We start from the raw sequence: 19,147 nt of genomic DNA, 5'->3' as shown, positions 1-19,147 counted from the left end.
TTCACTGTAAATGTGACTTACAATCTGAAAGATTACCTTGATCACCCGGGATCCTCACTGATCTCCAGAACTGGGCCAGACTATGACCAACTTATCTCCCATCCTGCGGAGATGTGATGGTAAAAGTTTTATGTTCCTGCCTCTTAAATTGTTTACAAATTCAGATGACCTTATTGGCTGTTAACAGTCTCGCCCATTACCATTTTCAATAATTAACCCATTTACAAAGTGAGAGGATGAACGTTGGCTGCTGTTGTATGGCATGGGCTCAGGAGCGGAGCCTGTTGTGCACAGGACAGATGCCAGCTGTGATAAACAGCCAGCATTTGCCTCTCACAGCAGTGACTAAATCTAGCGCCAATTACTGCAGTTTAACCGCTTAAATGTTGCTGTAAATCTATGCCCATGGCATGTAAGTGGCGTAGTTGTGGTGGCTTGCCATTTGAAGCACCCATCGTCAAATGCTGACTGATTGCCAGGGCATCCGGGGAGCCTACAGAAGACCACCTCTCTGCCATCGTGGTATTCCTGTGATACAGCCCAATCTCTTTCAATATCTTGTATATACAACAAATGATCAGGTGATTGTAGATTTAAGTCCCTGCTCTTACCCCATCAGAAGAAAAGACAAAAGTCCTGGACAATATATACTGTATGTACTTTATTAATATTACTATATTAATTTAATTTTTCAATTAAAAGGTAATAAAGAAAATGCCATATTTTTCGGATTATAGGTCGCGGGAATTCCACACGTGTGCACGTATCCTAAGAGTATAAGTTATCAAAATCTAAAATAAACTTGTACGGTAAATGCCATAAAAAAAAAAAAAAAATCAAAACTCAGCATTGACTGAAAATGTAGTAAAAAGCATTCAAAACATGACATGTACCCCCAAATTGTATTGCTAAAAGTAGCAGCGAAAAACAAGCCCTCGCATAGCTCCAGCAATGAAATAATAGTTGTGCATCTCGGGGGGGGGAGACTCTGCAACTTTACTATCGTCATAATCCTACTGATCTGGAGAATCGTAATGCCTGGTCATTCTTACTGTACACTGAGCATGGAAAAAACAAAAACTCAATGGAAGAATTGCGTTTGTGCTTGTTTTTTGTTTGCTTTTTTTCCATATTTTCAATAATGTTTTTTCCCCTTTTAATTTCAGTAGCTATATGGTAAAATGAATGCTGTCATTCAAAACTACTCTACAGCTGCGTCAATTAAAAAATGAAAACTCAAAAGTCATAAAACCAGTAAATTAGAATAATTAACAAAAAATACCTGCAAAGGATTCCTAAGCGTTTAAAAATTCCCTTAAGGTACTGTCACACTTAGCGATGTACCAGCGATCCCGACCAGCGATATGACGCGGTCAGGATCGCTGGTACATCGCTAAGTGGTCGCTAGTGAGCTGCCACACAGGCAGATCTCGCCAGCGACATCGCAGGGGTCGGGAGTCGCTACTTACCTGTCACACTAGGCGATCCTGACGTCCTCCCGCCCGCGTCTACGCGTCGCTCGTCTCCACAGCAGGAAGCTGACGACGAGAAACAGTCCAGGACGTTCTCGCGCGATCAGCGATAACCAGCAGGGGAGCGGTCGGAGGTAAGTATCACACATAGCGATATCGCTAGCAATATTGCTATAACGTCACAAAAACCAGTGACGTTATAGCGATATTGCTAGCGATATCACTTAGTGTGACAGGCCCTTTAGTCTGTTTCAGTAGGCTGGAGTCATTGCTTCAAGAGTCACCACACACAGACGTATCCAGGACATGGGCTACAAGTGTCGCATTCCTTGTGTCAAGCCACTCATGACCAATAGACAATGCCAGAAGCTTCTTACCTGGGCCAAGGAGAAACAGAACTGGACTGTTGCTCAGTGGTCCAAGGTGCTGTTTTCAGATGCAAGTAAATTTTGCATTTAATTTGGAAATCAAGGTCCCAGAGTGGGGAGGAAGAGTGCAGAGGCCACAATCCAAGCTGCTTGAGGTCTAGTGTGATGTTTCCACAATCAGTGCTGGTTTGGGGAGCCATGTCATCTGCTGGTGTAGGTCCACTGTGTTTTATCAAGACCAAAGTCAGCGCAGCTGTCAACCAGGAAATGTTAGTGCACTTCATGCTCCCCACTGCCGACAAACTTTTTGGAGATGGAAATTTCATTCTCCAGCAGGACTTGGCACCTGTCCACATTGCCAAAAGTACCAATACCTGGTTTACAAACAACAGTATCACTGTGCTTGATTGGCCAGCAAACTTGCTTGAACTTAAAGGGGTTGTCCGGGCTTTTCACATAATCTCAGTACATATCGGGGCTGCAGAATTCTAACAATAAGTAATTTACTTTCTGTCACTAGTTTGCACGGTTTTCTAGATATTCTGACCAGAACGTCCAAAGGGGGGGTGTTATGGCATTGAAATGAGAACTAGTCGTAACCTCCTATTCTGCTCCAAACATGCCCTCTATAGCTACAACCCCACCCTCCATAGCTACAGGCCCTCCCCGTCCACATGAAGCAGCCCTCATCACACAGTAAGGAGTTCTTCCCCTCCAGCAGCCTCAGTGCAGAGAGTAGCTGCTCCTCCCCCAGACACACACAGTTATCTACAGTGCCTACAAGTAGTATTCAACCCCCTGCAGATTTAGCAGGTTTACACATTCGGAATTAACTTGGCATTGTGACATTTGGACTGTAGATCAGCCTGGAAGTGTGAAATGCACTGCAGCAAAAAAGAATGTTATTTCTTTGTTTAATTTTTTTTTAAATTGTGAAAAGTTTATTCAGAGGGTCATTTATTATTCAACCCCTCAAACCACCAGAATTCTGTTTGGTTCCCCTAAAGTATTAAGAAGTATTTCAGGCACAAAGAACAATGAGCTTCACATGTTTGGATTAATTATCTCTTTTTCCAGCCTTTTCTGACTATTTAAGACCCTCCCCAAACTTGTGAACAGCACTCATACATGGTCAACATGGGAAAGACAAAGGAGCATTCCAAGGCCATCAGAGACAAGATCGTGGAGGGTCACAAGGCTGGCAAGGGGTACAAAACCCTTTCCAAGGAGTTGGGCCTACCTCTCTCCACTGTTGGGAGCATCATCCGGAAGTGGAAGGCTTATGGAACTACTGTTAGCCTTCCACGGCCTGGACAGCCTTTGAAAGTTTCCTCCCGTGCCGAGGCCAGGCTTGTCCGAAGAGTCAAGGCTAACCCAAGGACAACAAGGAAGGAGCTCCGGGAAGATCTCATGGCAGTGGGGACATTGGTTTCAGTCAATACCATAAGTAACATACTCCACCGCAATGGTCTCCGTTCCAGACGAGCTCGTAAGGTACCTTTACTTTCAAAGCGTCATGTCAAGGCTCGTCTACAGTTTGCTCATGATCACTTGGAGGACTCTGAGACAGGCTGGTTCAAGGTTCTCTGGTCTGATGAGACCAAGATCGAGTTCTTTGGTGCCAACCACACACGTGACGTTTGGAGACTGGATGGCACTGCATACGACCCCAAGAATACCATCCCTACAGTCAAGCATGGTGGTGGCAGCATCATGCTGTGGGGCTGTTTCTCAGCCAAGGGGCCTGGCCATCTGGTCCGCATCCATGGGAAGATGGATAGCACGGCCTACCTGGAGATTTTGGCCAAGAACCTCCGCTCCTCCATCAAGGATCTTAAGATGGGTCGTCATTTCATCTTCCAACAAGACAACAACCCAAAGTACACAGCCAAGAAAACCAAGGCCTGGCTCAAAAGGCAAAAAATCAAGGTGTTGGAGTGGCCTAGTCAGTCTCCTGACCTTAACCCAATTGAAAACTTGTGGAAGGAGCTCAAGATTAAAGTCCACATGAGACACCCAAAGAACCTAGATAACTTGGAGAAGATCTGCATGGAGGAGTGGGCCAAGATAACTCCAGAGACCTGTGCCGGCCTGATCAGGTCTTATAAAAGACGATTATTAGCTGTAATTGCAAACAAGGGTTATTCCACAAAATATTTAACCTAGGGGTTGAATAATAATTGACCCACACTTTTATGTTTAAAATTTATTAAAATTTAACTGAGCAATATAACTTTTTGGTTTGTAAGATTTATGCATCTGTTAATAAATCCTGCTCTTATGTGAAGTTTGAAGGTTCTAACTTATTTGCATCTTATCAAACCTGCTAAATCTGCAGGGGGTTGAATACTACTTGTAGGCACTGTATATCTATGGAAAGTGAAACCAGTGAGGAGGAGGGAAAATCGTCCTGTATTCTAATCTGCACAGGGGATGGCAGTCACTGATGTAATCTGCTGTGTGACAAAGCCTCTATTGTGTGAATGAGACAGCTCTGTGTCGCTGATGTCTTCACACAGCAGCAGATTTGGTGCAGTGTATGTGTGAGCACTGTGTCTCTAATGACACAAATACTGATCCTTTATTTTACAAATACTGATGGGAGCAGCCTGTCCAATCAGCAGCTGTAATGGTGTGAAGTGTTGGGGGGTGTATGTATGTATTGTGCTGCTTTCACACTGATGAGGGGCAACACCCCGAAACAGCTGTCTGTGGATGGATACCTGGCCTTGGTATTTCCCTTGTCATATCTGTAAACTCGTAAAGAGCTGGATATTGACTTAAAGGGCCACTTAATATGGTGGTAATGGTGGTTTCCGAAAGGAGCCACCCCTTGGCTGGGTCCTTCCCTGGAGGAAGATCTGGCTAGTCCCGTGTTTGAGACTCTTAAATGAGGCTCCACGGACTTTATTAGCCTAATGCATAGAACCCAAACAGAAATTTTCAGCGTTCATACGGGACAGTCATTGCCTGAATGCCGAACACTGACTTTCTGCTGAACTCCGGTTCAGAGTAAGAATTTATTTTTCTTTTCTTGGCAGTATCCATTATTTTCAAAGGGGTTTGGGTTCTGATGGAAGTGCCTGTTCTGTTCTGTTACCCGAACCAAACTTTCTAAAGAGTTTGGGTCAGGTACCAGGACCCAAACTTCCATTGGTCTGCCCATCCCTAGTAATGCAGCAATATATGGTATATAGTACTCGTAAGAAAAGCCTGGCATTAAAATGTAACTTATCTGACATACCCATAATGAAAATCTGTGGTGTACATGCAAAATATGAAGGAAAAAAATCTGAATACAAAGGCAAACACCATATGCAAATAGGAAGTGAATGTGGTTATAGTAGAAAAGGTATCATCACACAGGGAAGGTATGTGGGACACAAACTCTTATCTCAACATGTTTTTAAGAGGTAGCAACAATACAAAATAAACCAGCCATATAACAATAGCAGAAAGGGAATGATCGCCAACGTGCAAAGTGGGCCTAACCTCCTGGGTCACTAAAAAAAAGGGGGGGGGCTGACAGATTCGTTTTACATACAGAAGTAGTGGTGCGGCTTTACAAATGCTGGCCGCCCAATATAAATAGTCGGAAATAGTTGGCGCGAATCTATTCATGGGGCACGGTCCTTTGGCCATGTCAGTAATCTGTGGTCATCAGATGGGAGCCCTAATTACAACCTCATGCCAGGCCAGCTAATGAAAAGTAGACGTGGCTCATAGGGCTCCCGTTCAGCCGCCACAGTTCTTGACGTGGCTGATGGACTGGCTCTTCCAAATTGATTTGCACCAACAAGTGCACTGTGGGCGTGTAAATGCACTTGGACTGCTGTTGCTTCCTAATGCATTCACACCCCTGTGCACTTCCAGCCTAACTTGCTTATGGCTTCTATGTTACATTACTCATGACTGACATATCAGATCTCTTTTTACAAAAATAAGTGTTTTGTTGGGGTGAAGCACGCCTACACTGCCATGCCACTACTTCCACATATAGAAACCATACTGCCATGTTCCCTTTTATTAATCATTACCTCTGTTTTCAGTGGTGAAGCATTCATGTATACATATATGTTAATGTTTGTTTAACCTTATTTCAGAATACATGAATCAGGCACCTAATAAACATTCAATGTGAGATCAGTGGATTTGACAGACCTCAGTGTAACGTGTGGCCCTCTTCCGAGTGACCCTCGCATACACAGCAATGTTTGAGCTCTACCCATGAAGACAAATATTCCGTGCTTCCTTTGTGCAGTCAGTTTTCCCCCAGGTACCTGTTTCATTGTAACCTAAAGCCATGGCTGCCCTGGTGAGATTGGGACACCTTGGTCAGATGTGTCCACACATAGATGACACAAGGACATCTGTCTGGGACGGCCATCACTTCTAGCTGATCCCCTTGTATTCAGCCTCTTCTGGCCTTTGTCAGGAGCGGTTATTCTAGGATTTGACTATTGCAGAAAATGACAGGCTTGCTGCAGAATTGCTGACTTATCGTTTCTCGTATCTTGTGCTCTCTCCTCTTTCACTTGTTCTCATGTTTCACTTCGGGATTTTGCTTCTAGGCCACTGCTCATTAAGGCGAGGTGGAATTTGGCTGGTTGTAAGTAAATTGTTGCTATGGCCATGGCTACCATGTCCGCGCTGTTTCATACAGCCTCATTGCATATTGCATGCCTTAGATCCTGGTGGCCGGTGCTTCCTACTGGTGATTAAAGGGAAGCAATAAATGATGTGGATATCGGACTTGGTCTTGTGGCTACTATCACACAAATGACTCCTAAGGTTGTTGCTCTTGGCTTAGAATTGGGGTCAGCTGGTCCTTGGGGCAGAATTGCCTATGAGGAGCCCTTATGTTGTGTGCGGACATCACGTAACATGTTTTCATGGGAAGCATAAGGCTGAGTGCACACATACTTTTTTGCCCTGCGGATTTTTCCGTGCAGAATTGAAGAAATCCGCAGGTCAAATGACCTGCATTTTTCCTGCGGATTTCTTCCATTTTTAATGCGGTTTTCTTGCGGTTTTTGTGCGGTTTTCCACTGCGGTTTTCCCCCTGCGGATTTGGAGACTGGGGAGGTGGAAAACCGCACAAAAGAAGTGACATGCTGCGGATTTTGTACCGCAGGAAAACCGCGCGGAAAAATCCACAGCGTCTGCACAGCATTTTTTTCCATTGATTTACATGCTACTGTAAATCACACTGCGGATCCGCAGTAATTCTGCATCGTGTGCACACAGCCTTAAGGAATTGTGTATTTATTGAGCAGTAGTATGTATCCAGAGCTGTAATAGCTCATTGCTGTGATGCCACGTACTCACAGTTACAATATGCAGGGACGTTGCCTTTGCCATCTGGACACGTCTCGCAGCCAACAGATCTACATATTGATAGTGTAATGAATCCACTCCTGGAATAAGCGCACTTGTGTACAATTTAATGACCACTAAAACCCGATGGCTTCTTTATATCCAGCAATGATGGTATACTGTACTGGAACGATACAAACCTTATGTCTGCAGTGTTACCTAGAACCGAACGTACATGGTCCCTCTCCAAATGCATCACCGCTGACTATGAGCAGGTCTTGGTTGGCTGTTGAGATGGAACCGTGCTAGAGATTGCAATTGTTGACACAAGCACTTTAATGCTGCAAAAGTGTTTGTGAAAACAAGCAACTTTGCAATTTACTCTCTTATAAAACCTCCCTGCTTGCAATTGCTGTTCTGAATCTGGCTGGATTTGGGCAGCTTCTTTTCCCACTGTGCTACTCCCATGCCTCACCGACAAAGTTGCCTCTGCTTGCAACAGGTGCGACCGCACAGTTCAGGCGAGATGTCCAGCCATCAGCCATGCCGCTGGTCCAAATAGTCAATGGGAGTGCTTTCCTCCCTTGCAGCAGGAAGCCAGGATTTAGGGAGCGGTGCTCTCCTCCTTTAAAGGGAATCTGTCACCCCATTTTTGGCCTATAAGCTGCGGCCACCGCCATCAGGGGCTTATCTACAGCATTCTGTAATGCTGTAGATAAGCCCCCGATGTAACCTGAAAGATGATAAAAGCAAGTTAGATTATCCTCACCGTGGGGCAGGTGCGTTGGGTGTTGCGGGCCGGTCCGGCACCTCCCATCTTCATGCGATGACGTCCCCTTTCTTACTTCTCCCTTGGCTCCTGCACAAGCGTACTTTATCTGCCCTGTTGAGGGCAGAGTAAAGTACTGCAGTGCGCAGGCGCCGGGAAATGTCAGAGAGGTCCTGTGCACTGCAGTACTTTACTAAGCCCTCAATAGGGCAGATAAAGTACGCCTGCGCAGGAGCCACGGCAGAAGTAAGAAGGGGGACGTCATCGCTAGAAGATGGGAGGCGCCGGACCGGACTGCAACACCCATCGGATCAGACCCCCGGGTGAGTATAATCTAAGGGTCCCGTTACATTTAGCGATGCACCAGCGATCCCGACAACGATACGACCTGGTCAGGATCGCTGGTGCATCGCTAAATGGTCGCTGGTGAGCTGCCAAACAGGCAGATCTCTCCAGCGACGCAGCAGCGATACAGCGATCCATCGGGGGTCGCTGTTACCTGTCACACCGCAGTGATTCTGACAACTTCCGCCTGCATCCATGAGTTGTAGTCGGCGCCGAACACAGTGATGCATGCCGGCCAGCGGGACTCCAACGACGAAAAAATGGCCCAGGCCATTCGAGCACGATCAGCGATATTCAGCGGGGGGGCCGGTCACAGGTACATGTCACACAAAGCGAGATTGCTGTTGCGTCACAAAATCGGTGACGCTTTAGCGATCTCGCTGTGTGGGAAAGGCCCTTAACTCGTTTTTCTTAGATTTCAGGTTTCATCGGGGGCTTATCTACAGCATTACAGAATGCTGTAGATAAGCCCCTGATGGCGGTGCCAGCAGCTGATAGGGCTAAAAATGGGGTGACAGATTCTCTTTAAATTCTGGATGCTTCTGGTGTACATATGAAAAGACCTATAGTCAGAGAATCCTAAAGATTTTTTAATTTAATTTATTAATTTTCTCTAGCTAAGGCTAAGCTCCATTTTCTGGGTATATATGCCAATGTTTCCACAAAGTAGATCTATTTATAAATATTCCGTATACTACATGTACTTGTTGGACACAACCAATTTTCATCTTGGTAGAAAAATTAGGGCCAATTGATTAAGGTGTTCTGGAGTAAGAAAATGAGAAAATAAACCAGTTCACCGTGTCATGTGCTCCAACGTGCAGGCGATGGCGCTCTGACAGGCATCCCCTTTGTTTTAGTGCTGGAGTAAGCTGTATTAAATGTATTTAAAGGAAACTGTCACCAGGTGCTTTGGTACGTAATCTGAGAGCAGCATGATGTAGGGACTGAGACCCTATCATTTGCTGGCCTGCATGCTGTGATTTTGATACAATCCCTTTTTTCTGTGCTGCAGATCTAACAGTGCTCAAATGCTGGGCCTTGTTTTACCCCGCCCACACCACTGATTGGCAGCTTTGTCAGTGTATACACAAAGCTACCAATCATTGCTGGGGGCGGGATTCTGCAGAGTAGGACTACATGACACTAGACAACTAGTTCTTTTAGAGATAATCTCCTGCTGATAAAATACTGATTTTATAGGAACACACAGCCTAGTAAGTGACACATCGCTGGAATCAGGCTTTCTGCCCCTATATCATGCTCCTCTCGAATAACATAGCAGAAACCTGCTGACAGAATAAGAGGCGTGAGCGGTTTTTACCAGTTGCCATGTGCCAGAAATTACTCAAGCCTTACATGTTTGTCGTTTGTGTTAATGTACTCATTCATGCATTTATTGTATTTGCTTATTCCAGAATGCGTAGAGCCGAAAGCTAATCTAGATGTATAAGGCTGTGATTTCACACCTTATGATCCATGTTTTCATGTTCTCTCCAATCCGTTACATAATAGCCATCTATAATATACGGTAAAAGGAGTGTGTATGGCGCCGGAGATGGCGGTACGCGTACACACTGCATGCCGCTATCTCCGACACCATACTTACCTGACTGGGAGGAGCTTTGCCGCGGCGCATCTCTTCGGCCAGAGTGCGCGTGGGAATCGTGAAGACACATTTGCAGTGTGTCTTCAGCAATATGGCGCCGGACAGCGCGGTATGGGCATGTGCGTACTCCGACGCCAGACTCCTCCCCTCGGCCGCCAGCAGAACGGGACCAGCGCTGTTCACGGGAAAAAAAGGTGAGTATAATTTTTTTTTATACGTGTGCAGTTTAATAGGGGTCAGGGGGACCATGCATACCGGGAAAGTGGTGGGGGGGTGGGGACCATGCATACCAGGATAGGGGGGTGAGGGGACCATGCATACTAAGATAGGGGGGTGAGGGGACCATGCATACCACGAAAGGGGGTGTGAGGGGACCATGCATACCATGAAAGGGGGGTGAGGGGACCATGCATACCACGAAAGGGGGGGGTGAGGGGACCATGCATACCACGAAAGGGGGGGGTGAGGGGACCATGCATACCACGAAAGGGGGGGTGAGGGGACCATGCATGCCACGATAGGGGGGTGAGGGGACCATGCATGCCATGATAGGGGAGGTGAGGGGACCATGCATACCATGATAGGGGGGTGAGGGGACCATGCATACCAGGGTAGGAGGTGAGAGGACGATGCATACAGGATTTGGGGGTGAGGGGTAGCGTGCATACCAGGATTGGGTGGGGTGAGGCGACAATACATACCAGGATTGGGGGGTGAGGGGACAATGCATACCAATATTGGGGGGTGAGGGGACCATACCATACCAGGATTGAGGAGTGAGAAACCATGCACACCAGAATTGGGGGTGAGAGGACCATGCATACCAGGATTGGGGGGTGAGGGGACCATGCATACCAGGATTGGGGGGTGAGGGGACCATGCATACCAGGATTGGGGGGTGAGGGGACCATGCATACCAGGATTGGGGGGTGAGGGGACCATGCATACCAGGATTGGGGGGTGAGGGGACCATGCATACCAGGATTGGGGGGTGAGGGGACCATGCATACCAGGATTGGGGGGTGAGGGGACCATGCATACCAGGATTGGGGGGGTGAGGGGACCATGCATACCAGGATTGGGGAGTGAGAAACCATGCACACCAGGATTGGGAGGTGAGGGGACCATGCATACCAGGATACGGATGAGGGGGTACCATGCATATCAGGATAAGAGGGTGAGGGGACCATGCATACCAGGATGAGGCATGGGGTGCCATGCATACCAGGATTGGGGGGATGAGGGTACCATATATACCAGGATAGGGATCAGGGGTACCATGCATACCAGGACAGGAGGGGGCAGTACATACCAGGATGGGAGACCATATACCAATAAAAATGCTCGCCACCTGGGCGTAGAACGGGTTCATAGCTAGTATTGTATAATCCTGTTTCTCATATCTGTCAGCCGGTCAGTGAGACAACTTAAGACGTGACTTGCATTGTGTTTTTGACCCTTAACATTTACATATAGGGAAAACATTTGACCAAGATCCCTTCTACTGCTCGGCTGCTGTTGACTTGCTTTTTCTATTGGTGCAGTGAATAAAACAAGATGGCCAACTTAAGCAATATGGCCAGCCAACAAACAGGCTCTCCACGCATGTGTTGTGACTGTCACACCGCCGCGACACATGCAGCTGCGGCGCTGAACAGCTGATCATCGGGAGATCTCCAGGTATCCGGCTTCCCGATGCAGCTATTCTGTAAGCACTGTAGCTATTCGGATAAGCACTTATCCGAAGATATTCGCTCATCCCTAGTCATTGCTCATTATTACATATAACTTTAATTTTTGGACATTTGTGGTTTAATTTTTTTGCCTGTGAGGATTGGATGGGTTCTTACCAACATCTGATGAGTATTTCATGCCAATAGCACCTTTAGAAGTATATTTATTTAGAAAATTGGTGATGTGTTCAATACTTATTTCACCCACTGTATATAATTTTTCAATCCTGTATGACATAGTAGAGACTGATGTACTCGTATAGAGACTTTCAGAAAAGACAGATGTCATGGGAGCTTTTGAGAGTGATGCCGCTATATGCCTTTACAGTGACATCTAACGAAAGTGTATGTCAGAAAAAACACCTAATTTATATCTCGGACTACCACTTGGAATGTTTGGAAACATCCTAACCTTCCCAGTTGTTGACCCCCAGATGTTGGTCATAGAAACAGCAGCTACATGCTGAATATGCGGGTGGTTGGATTGATTTACTCTTCTCACTCTTTCTGTCTGAGGCTGCATGCCCCACATCGGGAGGTGAGCGGAGCCGATGACATCTGCCTGATGCACACCTGGAACTGGTGCACATTTGGGGTTAACCTTAATAGAAACAAATGCTCAAGCATAGTGAAATCCAAACTACCTATGTAAAGTTGTGAGGTTCCTGTACCCAGGAGGTAAGCTGATACTGACAGGTTTGATTCTTTGATCTGCTATGTATGACTGGCCTGTTCACACATTGCAAAGAGAACAGATGGGAGCATGGGAATTGCCCCCATAAAGTATCATATCATCTGTAGTACATCCCATTTCCCATTTACATCGGGCGATGTTCTGCCAAGAGCAATGATTTTATGCTGCCCATCCAACCTCCCAACAAACGAGTGTTCTTGTCGGGAATGTGCCGCACCCTGCTGGGACCTCTGGTGCGTCTGGGATTAGACGATCACAGAGATTAGCTGATCACAAGTTTTCTTTGGAGTCTACGCGGCCATTCACATGAGTGGTGCAGGTTTATTGTTTCTTATGGTTAAGAGCTCCTGGTTTAAATCTGCTGAGTCCATTTGGCTTTTGTCTCGGCTGCTGCTCATTGGGACTACTCTCCCCTCATTATATAAACCCATTACTGGCTTCCTCCCATGCCAGTAATAGAGTTTCTATCCTGAGCCTGACTTCTCTGGAGAAGGTGTTGCTAGGAGAAGCTGTTGTCTTCCATTAATGTTACTGTTGTCTTGTGGAAGTAGTAAGACCAGCGTCTTACTACCCATCTCACTAGCCATGGCAAAGCCCTGGGTCAGCCACACGTGACTGCACACGGGGGGGAAGGACCCGTCTAGGGCAATAGGGAGTGCAGGGTTCAGCATTCGGTAAGTGTTGAGAGGTTACCATCTCCCTATCGTCAGGGTCTTCCTTTTCCTGTTTCCCCCTCTCTCTTTGCGTCTCTGGCTGGTAATTTCCCTGCCCTGTCGTGATGGTTCTGGCCATTTGGTGATCACCGGAATGTTTGCCCCAGCTGATAATCGTGGAGCGGCATTTTTATTGATGATTGTACAGATTCTGGATGCTCCCTTATTTTCCCCTTGTAAGGAGGGTTCTGGGAAGTGGCATGTACCGTCTTAAGTTGTGAGGGAAAGATGCTGAGCGCCGATACCAGGATTTTTCTTCTTAATGATTTGTCCTACTTTTCAGCAGAGGATTAAGAGCGACAATTGTTTTCACATTAGCAAAAAAAGATCAGGATCCAATTCAGCGGATTCAGCAATGTCCTTTAGATGTACCGCTGTTACTTATTCATCGATGGAAGCATTTATAACGGAGTTAAAAATAGCGACAATAAGTAGCCGTGGCTCATTCCAAGCTTGTGTCCTGCCATATTGGCTGCTTATAGGGGAAATCCTCCATGAGCGAATATGTAAGTAGCAGTAAAGTCCTCGGTATGAAGGTTAAGATTTGTAAAAGGAAAAGTAATGGAGTTGTTAAGCGTTCCTTTTACAATCTTCACCTAATAAGTGCTGATTTTCCCAGTCCTTCTGAAGTCTGTGATTAGTTGTAATTAGATGAATTTTATATATTTTTTTCTTTTCTTTCTAGGCGTTATAGCTTGTGGTCCAGATTACGAATGTTCATACTTGCACTAGTCGGTCTCTATATAGCCATTCCATTCCTTGTGAAGATATGTCCTGCAATACAAGCTCAGCTGGTCTTTTTAAATTTAGGTAAGTGTGCGGGGATGAACTATTACAGGTGGTCAGTATCTGCTGATATCAGAGGCTGTAGTCCAGTGGGTTTATTCTAATGCCAGGGTCAGTATAAATCCTTCTAAAGAGGGGTTATGTGTTTTGTGTGCGAAGCATACATGTAACGTGTGCGAAGCTTATAGCGTCCACCAGAATGCATGCAGACAATGCGATCTCTAGTGCAGAACCAAGCTTGCTACATAGATACAGTAATAAAACCAAGTTGACAACATAGATACAGTAGTAAAACCAGGAATTCATGCAGTCACAGAACGAAGCTTACTACATAGATACAGTAACAGAAGGAGGTTTACTACATAGATACAGTAACAGGAGGTTTACTACATACAGTAACAGGAGGTTTACTACATAGATACAGTAACAGAAGGAGGTTTACTACATAGATACAGTAACAGAATGAAGCTTTCTACATAGAACCCGTAACATATCAAAGCTCACGACATAGAAATGGTAACAGGAGCAAGATTACAATGTAAATATGGTAATGCCACGAAGTGTGCAAAGAAAGAGTAAAATTACTTATCTTAAGGTACTGTCACACTTAGCGATGTACCAGCGATCCTGACCAGCGATATGACGCGGTCAGGATCGCTGGTACATCGCTAAGTGGTCGCTAGTGAGCTGCCACACAGGCAGATCTCACTAGCGACATCGCTGGGGACCGGGATCGCTACTTACCTGTCAGACGAGGCGATCCTGCTTCCTCCCGCCCGGCTCCACGCGTCGCTCGTCTCTCCACAGGAAGCTGACGACAAGAAACAGTCCTGAATGTTCTCGCGCGATCAGCGGTAACCAGCGGGGGAGCGGGTTGTAGGTAAGTATCACACACAGCGATATCGCTAGCAATATCGCTATAACGTCACAAGTTATAGCGATATTGCTAGCGATATCGCTTAGTGTGACAGTACCTTTACTACATAGAAACAGTAACAGAATCAAGATGACTACATAGATATGGTACAGAACCAAATTAATATGGTCATCAGGAAGATTGTCAGAAATTACAGTTTTAGTGAATCCATTTTTCTGGATGAAATTGATGATGTTTTTGTACGGTTCATAGAATCATAGCATGTTAGACCCCCTGCTCAATGCAGGATTCACTAATTATCTGTCCAGCCTCTGTTTGAAAACTTCTAATGGAGGAGAACTCGCCACCTCTCGTGGCTGCCTGTTCCACTCATTGATCTCCCTCACTGTCAAAAAGTTTTTTCTAATATCTAATCTAATTCAGTTTCATCCCATTGCTTCTAGTCTTTCCTTGTGCAAATGAGAATAAAGTTGATCCTTCTACAATGTGACAGCCCTTGTGATATTTGTGCACAGCTATGAAGTCTCCTCTCAGTCTTCTCTTTTGCAAGCTAAACATTCCCAAATCCTGTAACCTTTCCTCATAGGACATGGTTTGCAGACCGGTCACCATTCTGGTCGCTCTTCTCTGAACTTGCTCCAGTTTGTTGATGTGTTTTGTGTGAACCTGACATAAGAATGAGTTGTGGAGCCCCTTCTAGGTCACAAGGTGGATGATTTGTGCAGGCATAAGGCCTCAGGCAGACTTGTCACCTGGCAGTCTTCCAATTATATTTGGCCATTCATTAAGGGCCTCAAAATGTAATCCTAGGACTGAGCTTGGAGGGGGGGGTCCACATACCCTCCTGCTTTCCGGTCCAGCCGGTCCCTGGATGTTTATGACTCTGTGAATGGTATATTGGCTGGGGAAGTAATTATTATAATCAGTATGTGGATGTTGTAGTCAGTTTAGAGCTATAGAAGCTGCTGGTTTGTTGTAGGTTTCTAGGCAATGGACTCCTTACCAGGGAGCAGCTGAGCCATTCCCTGTCCGACTGACATGACTGCATTGTTTATGAAAAGAAAGATGGAGGCTCGCATTTTTCATTACATGGATCTGCCTTTCGCCCATACCTTCTGCACAGACAGTTTTGGGTCCATTGAGATCTCATGGGCTGCATACGTATGTGGTTAGGCTATGTGCACACGTTGCGGATTCTACCGCAGATCCGCAGCAGACTTGGCCCTGCGGGTCCGCGGCAGGTTCTGCTGTGTTTTACAGTACCATTAAAGTCAATGGAATTTGAAAAACGCTGTGCACATGCTGTGGAAAAATGCGCGCGGAAACGCTGCAGGTTCATTTCCGCAGCATGTCAACATGTCAATTGTTTGTGTGGACTTGCATTGATCCACAGCAAAACCGCAGGTCTCAAAAAGATCTGTGGCTTTGCTGCGGATGAAACTCTGCAGATCGGGAGGGGGGGAGAGTGAGGGCGCAGTGTGGGCGGTGACTGTGTGCGTGTAAGTGTGTGCGGGGGACTGCGGGGCTCATCCGGCTGTCCGGGGGCGTGTGCGGGGGGTTACCGAGGCTGTGCGGGGCTGTCCGGGGGCCTGTGCCGGGGTCATCGGGCTGTCCGGGGGTCTGTACGGGGCCTGTGCCAGGGTCATCGGGCGGTCGGGGGTCTGTGCGGGGCTCATAGGGCTGTCCGGGGTCTGATGGAGTCTTGCGGGGGGGCTGCCCGTGCGTCATCGGTTTGTCCAGTGGGTGTGTAGGGGGGGGGCTGCGGGGCTGTGTGTGTGTGTATGTACAGTCATATGTAAAAGTTTGGGCACCCCTATTAATGTTAACCTTTTTTCTTTATAACAATTTTGGTTTTTGCAACAGCTATTTCAGTTTCATATATCTAATAACTGATGGACTCAGTTATATTTCTGGATTCAAATGAGGTTTATTGTACTAACAGAAAATGTGCAATCTGCATTTAAACAAAATTTGACCGGTGCAAAAGTATGGGCACCCTTATCATTTTCTTGATTTGAACACTCCTAACTACTTTTTACTGACTTCCTGAAGCACTAAATTGGTTTTGTAACCTCATTGAGCTTTGAACTTCATAGCCAGGTGTATCAAATCATGAGAAAAGGTATTTAAAGTGGCCACTTGCAAGTAGTTCTCCTATTTGATTCTCCTATGAAGAGTGGCATCATGGGATCCTCAAAACAACTCTCAAATGATCTGAAAACAAAGATTATTCAACATAGCTTTTCAGGGGAAGGATACAAAAAGTTGTCTCAGAGATTTAACCAGTCAGTTTCCACTGTGAGGAACATAGTAAGGAAATGGAAGAACACAGGTACAGTTCTTGTTAAGCCCAGAAGTGGCAGGCCAAGAAAAATATCAGAAATGCAGAGAAGAAGAATGGTGAGAACAGTCAAGGACAATCCACAGACCACCTCCAAAGACCTGCAGCATCATCTTGCTGCAGATGGTGTCACTGTGCATTGGTCAACAATACAGCGCACTTTGCACAAGGAGAAGCTGTATGGGAGAGTGATGCGAAAGAAGCCGTTTCTGCAAGCACGCCACAAACAGAGTCGCCTGAGGTATGCAAAAGCACATTTGGACAAGCCAGTTACATTTTGGAAGAAGGTCCTGTGGACTGATGAAACAAAGATTGAGTTGTTTGGTCATACAAAAAGGCGTTATGCATGCGCTGTATTGTTGACCGATGCACAGTGACACCATCTGCAGCAAGATGATGCTGCAGGTCTTTGGAGGTGGTCTGTGGATTGTCCTTGACTGTTCTCACCATTCTTCTTCTCTGCCTTTCTGATATTTTTCTTGGCCTGCCACTTCTGGGCTTAACAAGAACTGTACCTGTGTTCTTCCATTTCCTTACTGTGTTCCTCACAGTGGAAACTGACTGGTTAAATCTCTGAGACAACTTTTTGTATCCTTCCCCTGAAAAGCTATGTTGAATAATCTTTGTTTTCAGATCATTTGAGAGTTGTTTTGAGGAGCCCATGATGCCACTCTTCATAGGAGAACTACTTGCAAGTGGCCACTTTAAATACCTTTTCTCATGATTTGATACACCTGGCTATGAAGTTCAAAGCTCAATGAGGTTACGAAACCAATTTAGTGCTTCAGGAAGTCAGTAAAAAGTAGTTAGGAGTGTTCAAATCAAGAAAATGATAAGGGTGCCCATACTTTTGCACCAGTCAAATTTTGTTTAAATGCAGATTGCACATTTTCTGTTAGTACAATAAACCTCATTTGAATCCAGAAATATAACTGGGGGAGATCGTCGTGGGACCCTCGTTATTAATTGGACTGCGTCGGACAGGGAGTATACGGTTGGTTTATTTTTAGTTTTTTTCTAGGAGACGGGGGCGTCGCTAGGATCTGGGAGTTAAATAAAAAGATGAAAACTGTGTTGTGTTTTATTTCATTAAAAGACTTTATTCTTATGTGTGTGTGTTTTTTTTTTTTTAAACCATTTTAAAAGATTAAAAATGGATAGGCATCTTATTGACGCCGCTCCATTATTAACCGGGCTTAATGTCACCTTCCAAGAGCAAGGTGACATTAACCCCTTATATTACCCCATCCCTACACAGGATTCGGAAGAGAGGGGCTAAGTGCCACATCTTAGAGATGCGCCATTTCTGGGGCGGCTGCGGGCTGGTATTTGTAGCCAGGAGGAGGCCAATATCCATGGCCCCTTCCTAGGCTATGAATATCAGCCCGCAGCTGTCTGCGTAGCCTTTCTGGCTATAAAATATAGGGGGAACACACGTCATTTTTTGAGGGGTCCTCAGGCTACAAATATTGGCCCCTGGTCGTCGGCTTTCCCCCTCGGGCGCAGAAAATCGCGCAGAAGCCCATGCCATTTATTTCCCTTTTTTTTTTCTTTTTTTTTTTTTTAATTATTTTATAAATATCTATGGAAATATCTATAGATAAATATATCTATCCATTTATCTATATATAACTATCTGTCTATCCCATATTTATCTATCTATCCCATATTTATTTATCTATGTATCTGTGTGTATTGGAGTGTGGGTTGGACAAATGTAAATGAGGAGGTTGGTCAGAAATGACATCACAAATCTTTTTTTTTTGTTGTTGTTGTTAAATAACATATCTTTATTTAGCTTACAAAAACGCATGCAAATCCGCAGGTAAAACCGCATCAAATCCACGGCAAAAACGCGGCAATAACGCACCTGCGTTTTCTGCGTGGAAAAATCCGCTGGAGACTCCACATCGTGTGCACACAGCCTTACAAAGCCTGAGCTGTGATGCCAATCACGGCCCTTGTACTGTAAGATTAGTTGAAGAGGTTGTCCAGGACTTCATGTTGTGTATCCTTTTTTACCAGTTGTTAATGGCATCTTCACAGGCGGATTCCACATATGTTTGATGTGCAGGACCTTTGCTTTGGGAGTGCTTGTAAAGGCTCAGGGCAGTCATCGCCTAA

General features: G+C 45.6%; 1 protein-coding gene across 3 annotated transcripts in view; it reads left to right on the top strand.

Annotated features, from left to right (window-relative positions):
* ABHD12 (abhydrolase domain containing 12, lysophospholipase) overlaps positions 1–19,147 on the top strand; it is a 91,879-nt gene that overhangs the window by 50,497 nt on the left and 22,235 nt on the right. For all 3 annotated transcript variants that reach the window (XM_073557478.1, XM_073557477.1, XM_073557479.1), the window contains exon 2: positions 13,705–13,829. In XM_073557478.1, the coding sequence (XP_073413579.1) occupies positions 13,705–13,829 (125 nt within the window). The remainder of the gene's footprint in view (positions 1–13,704; positions 13,830–19,147) is intronic.

The sequence above is a fragment of the Dendrobates tinctorius genome, unplaced genomic scaffold (assembly GCF_039654945.1).
Source record: "Dendrobates tinctorius isolate UK_male_01 unplaced genomic scaffold, ASM3965494v1 ptg000250l, whole genome shotgun sequence".
In the NCBI taxonomy this organism is placed as follows: Eukaryota; Metazoa; Chordata; class Amphibia; order Anura; family Dendrobatidae; genus Dendrobates; species Dendrobates tinctorius.
This window is presented reverse-complemented; position numbering and strand designations above follow the sequence as displayed.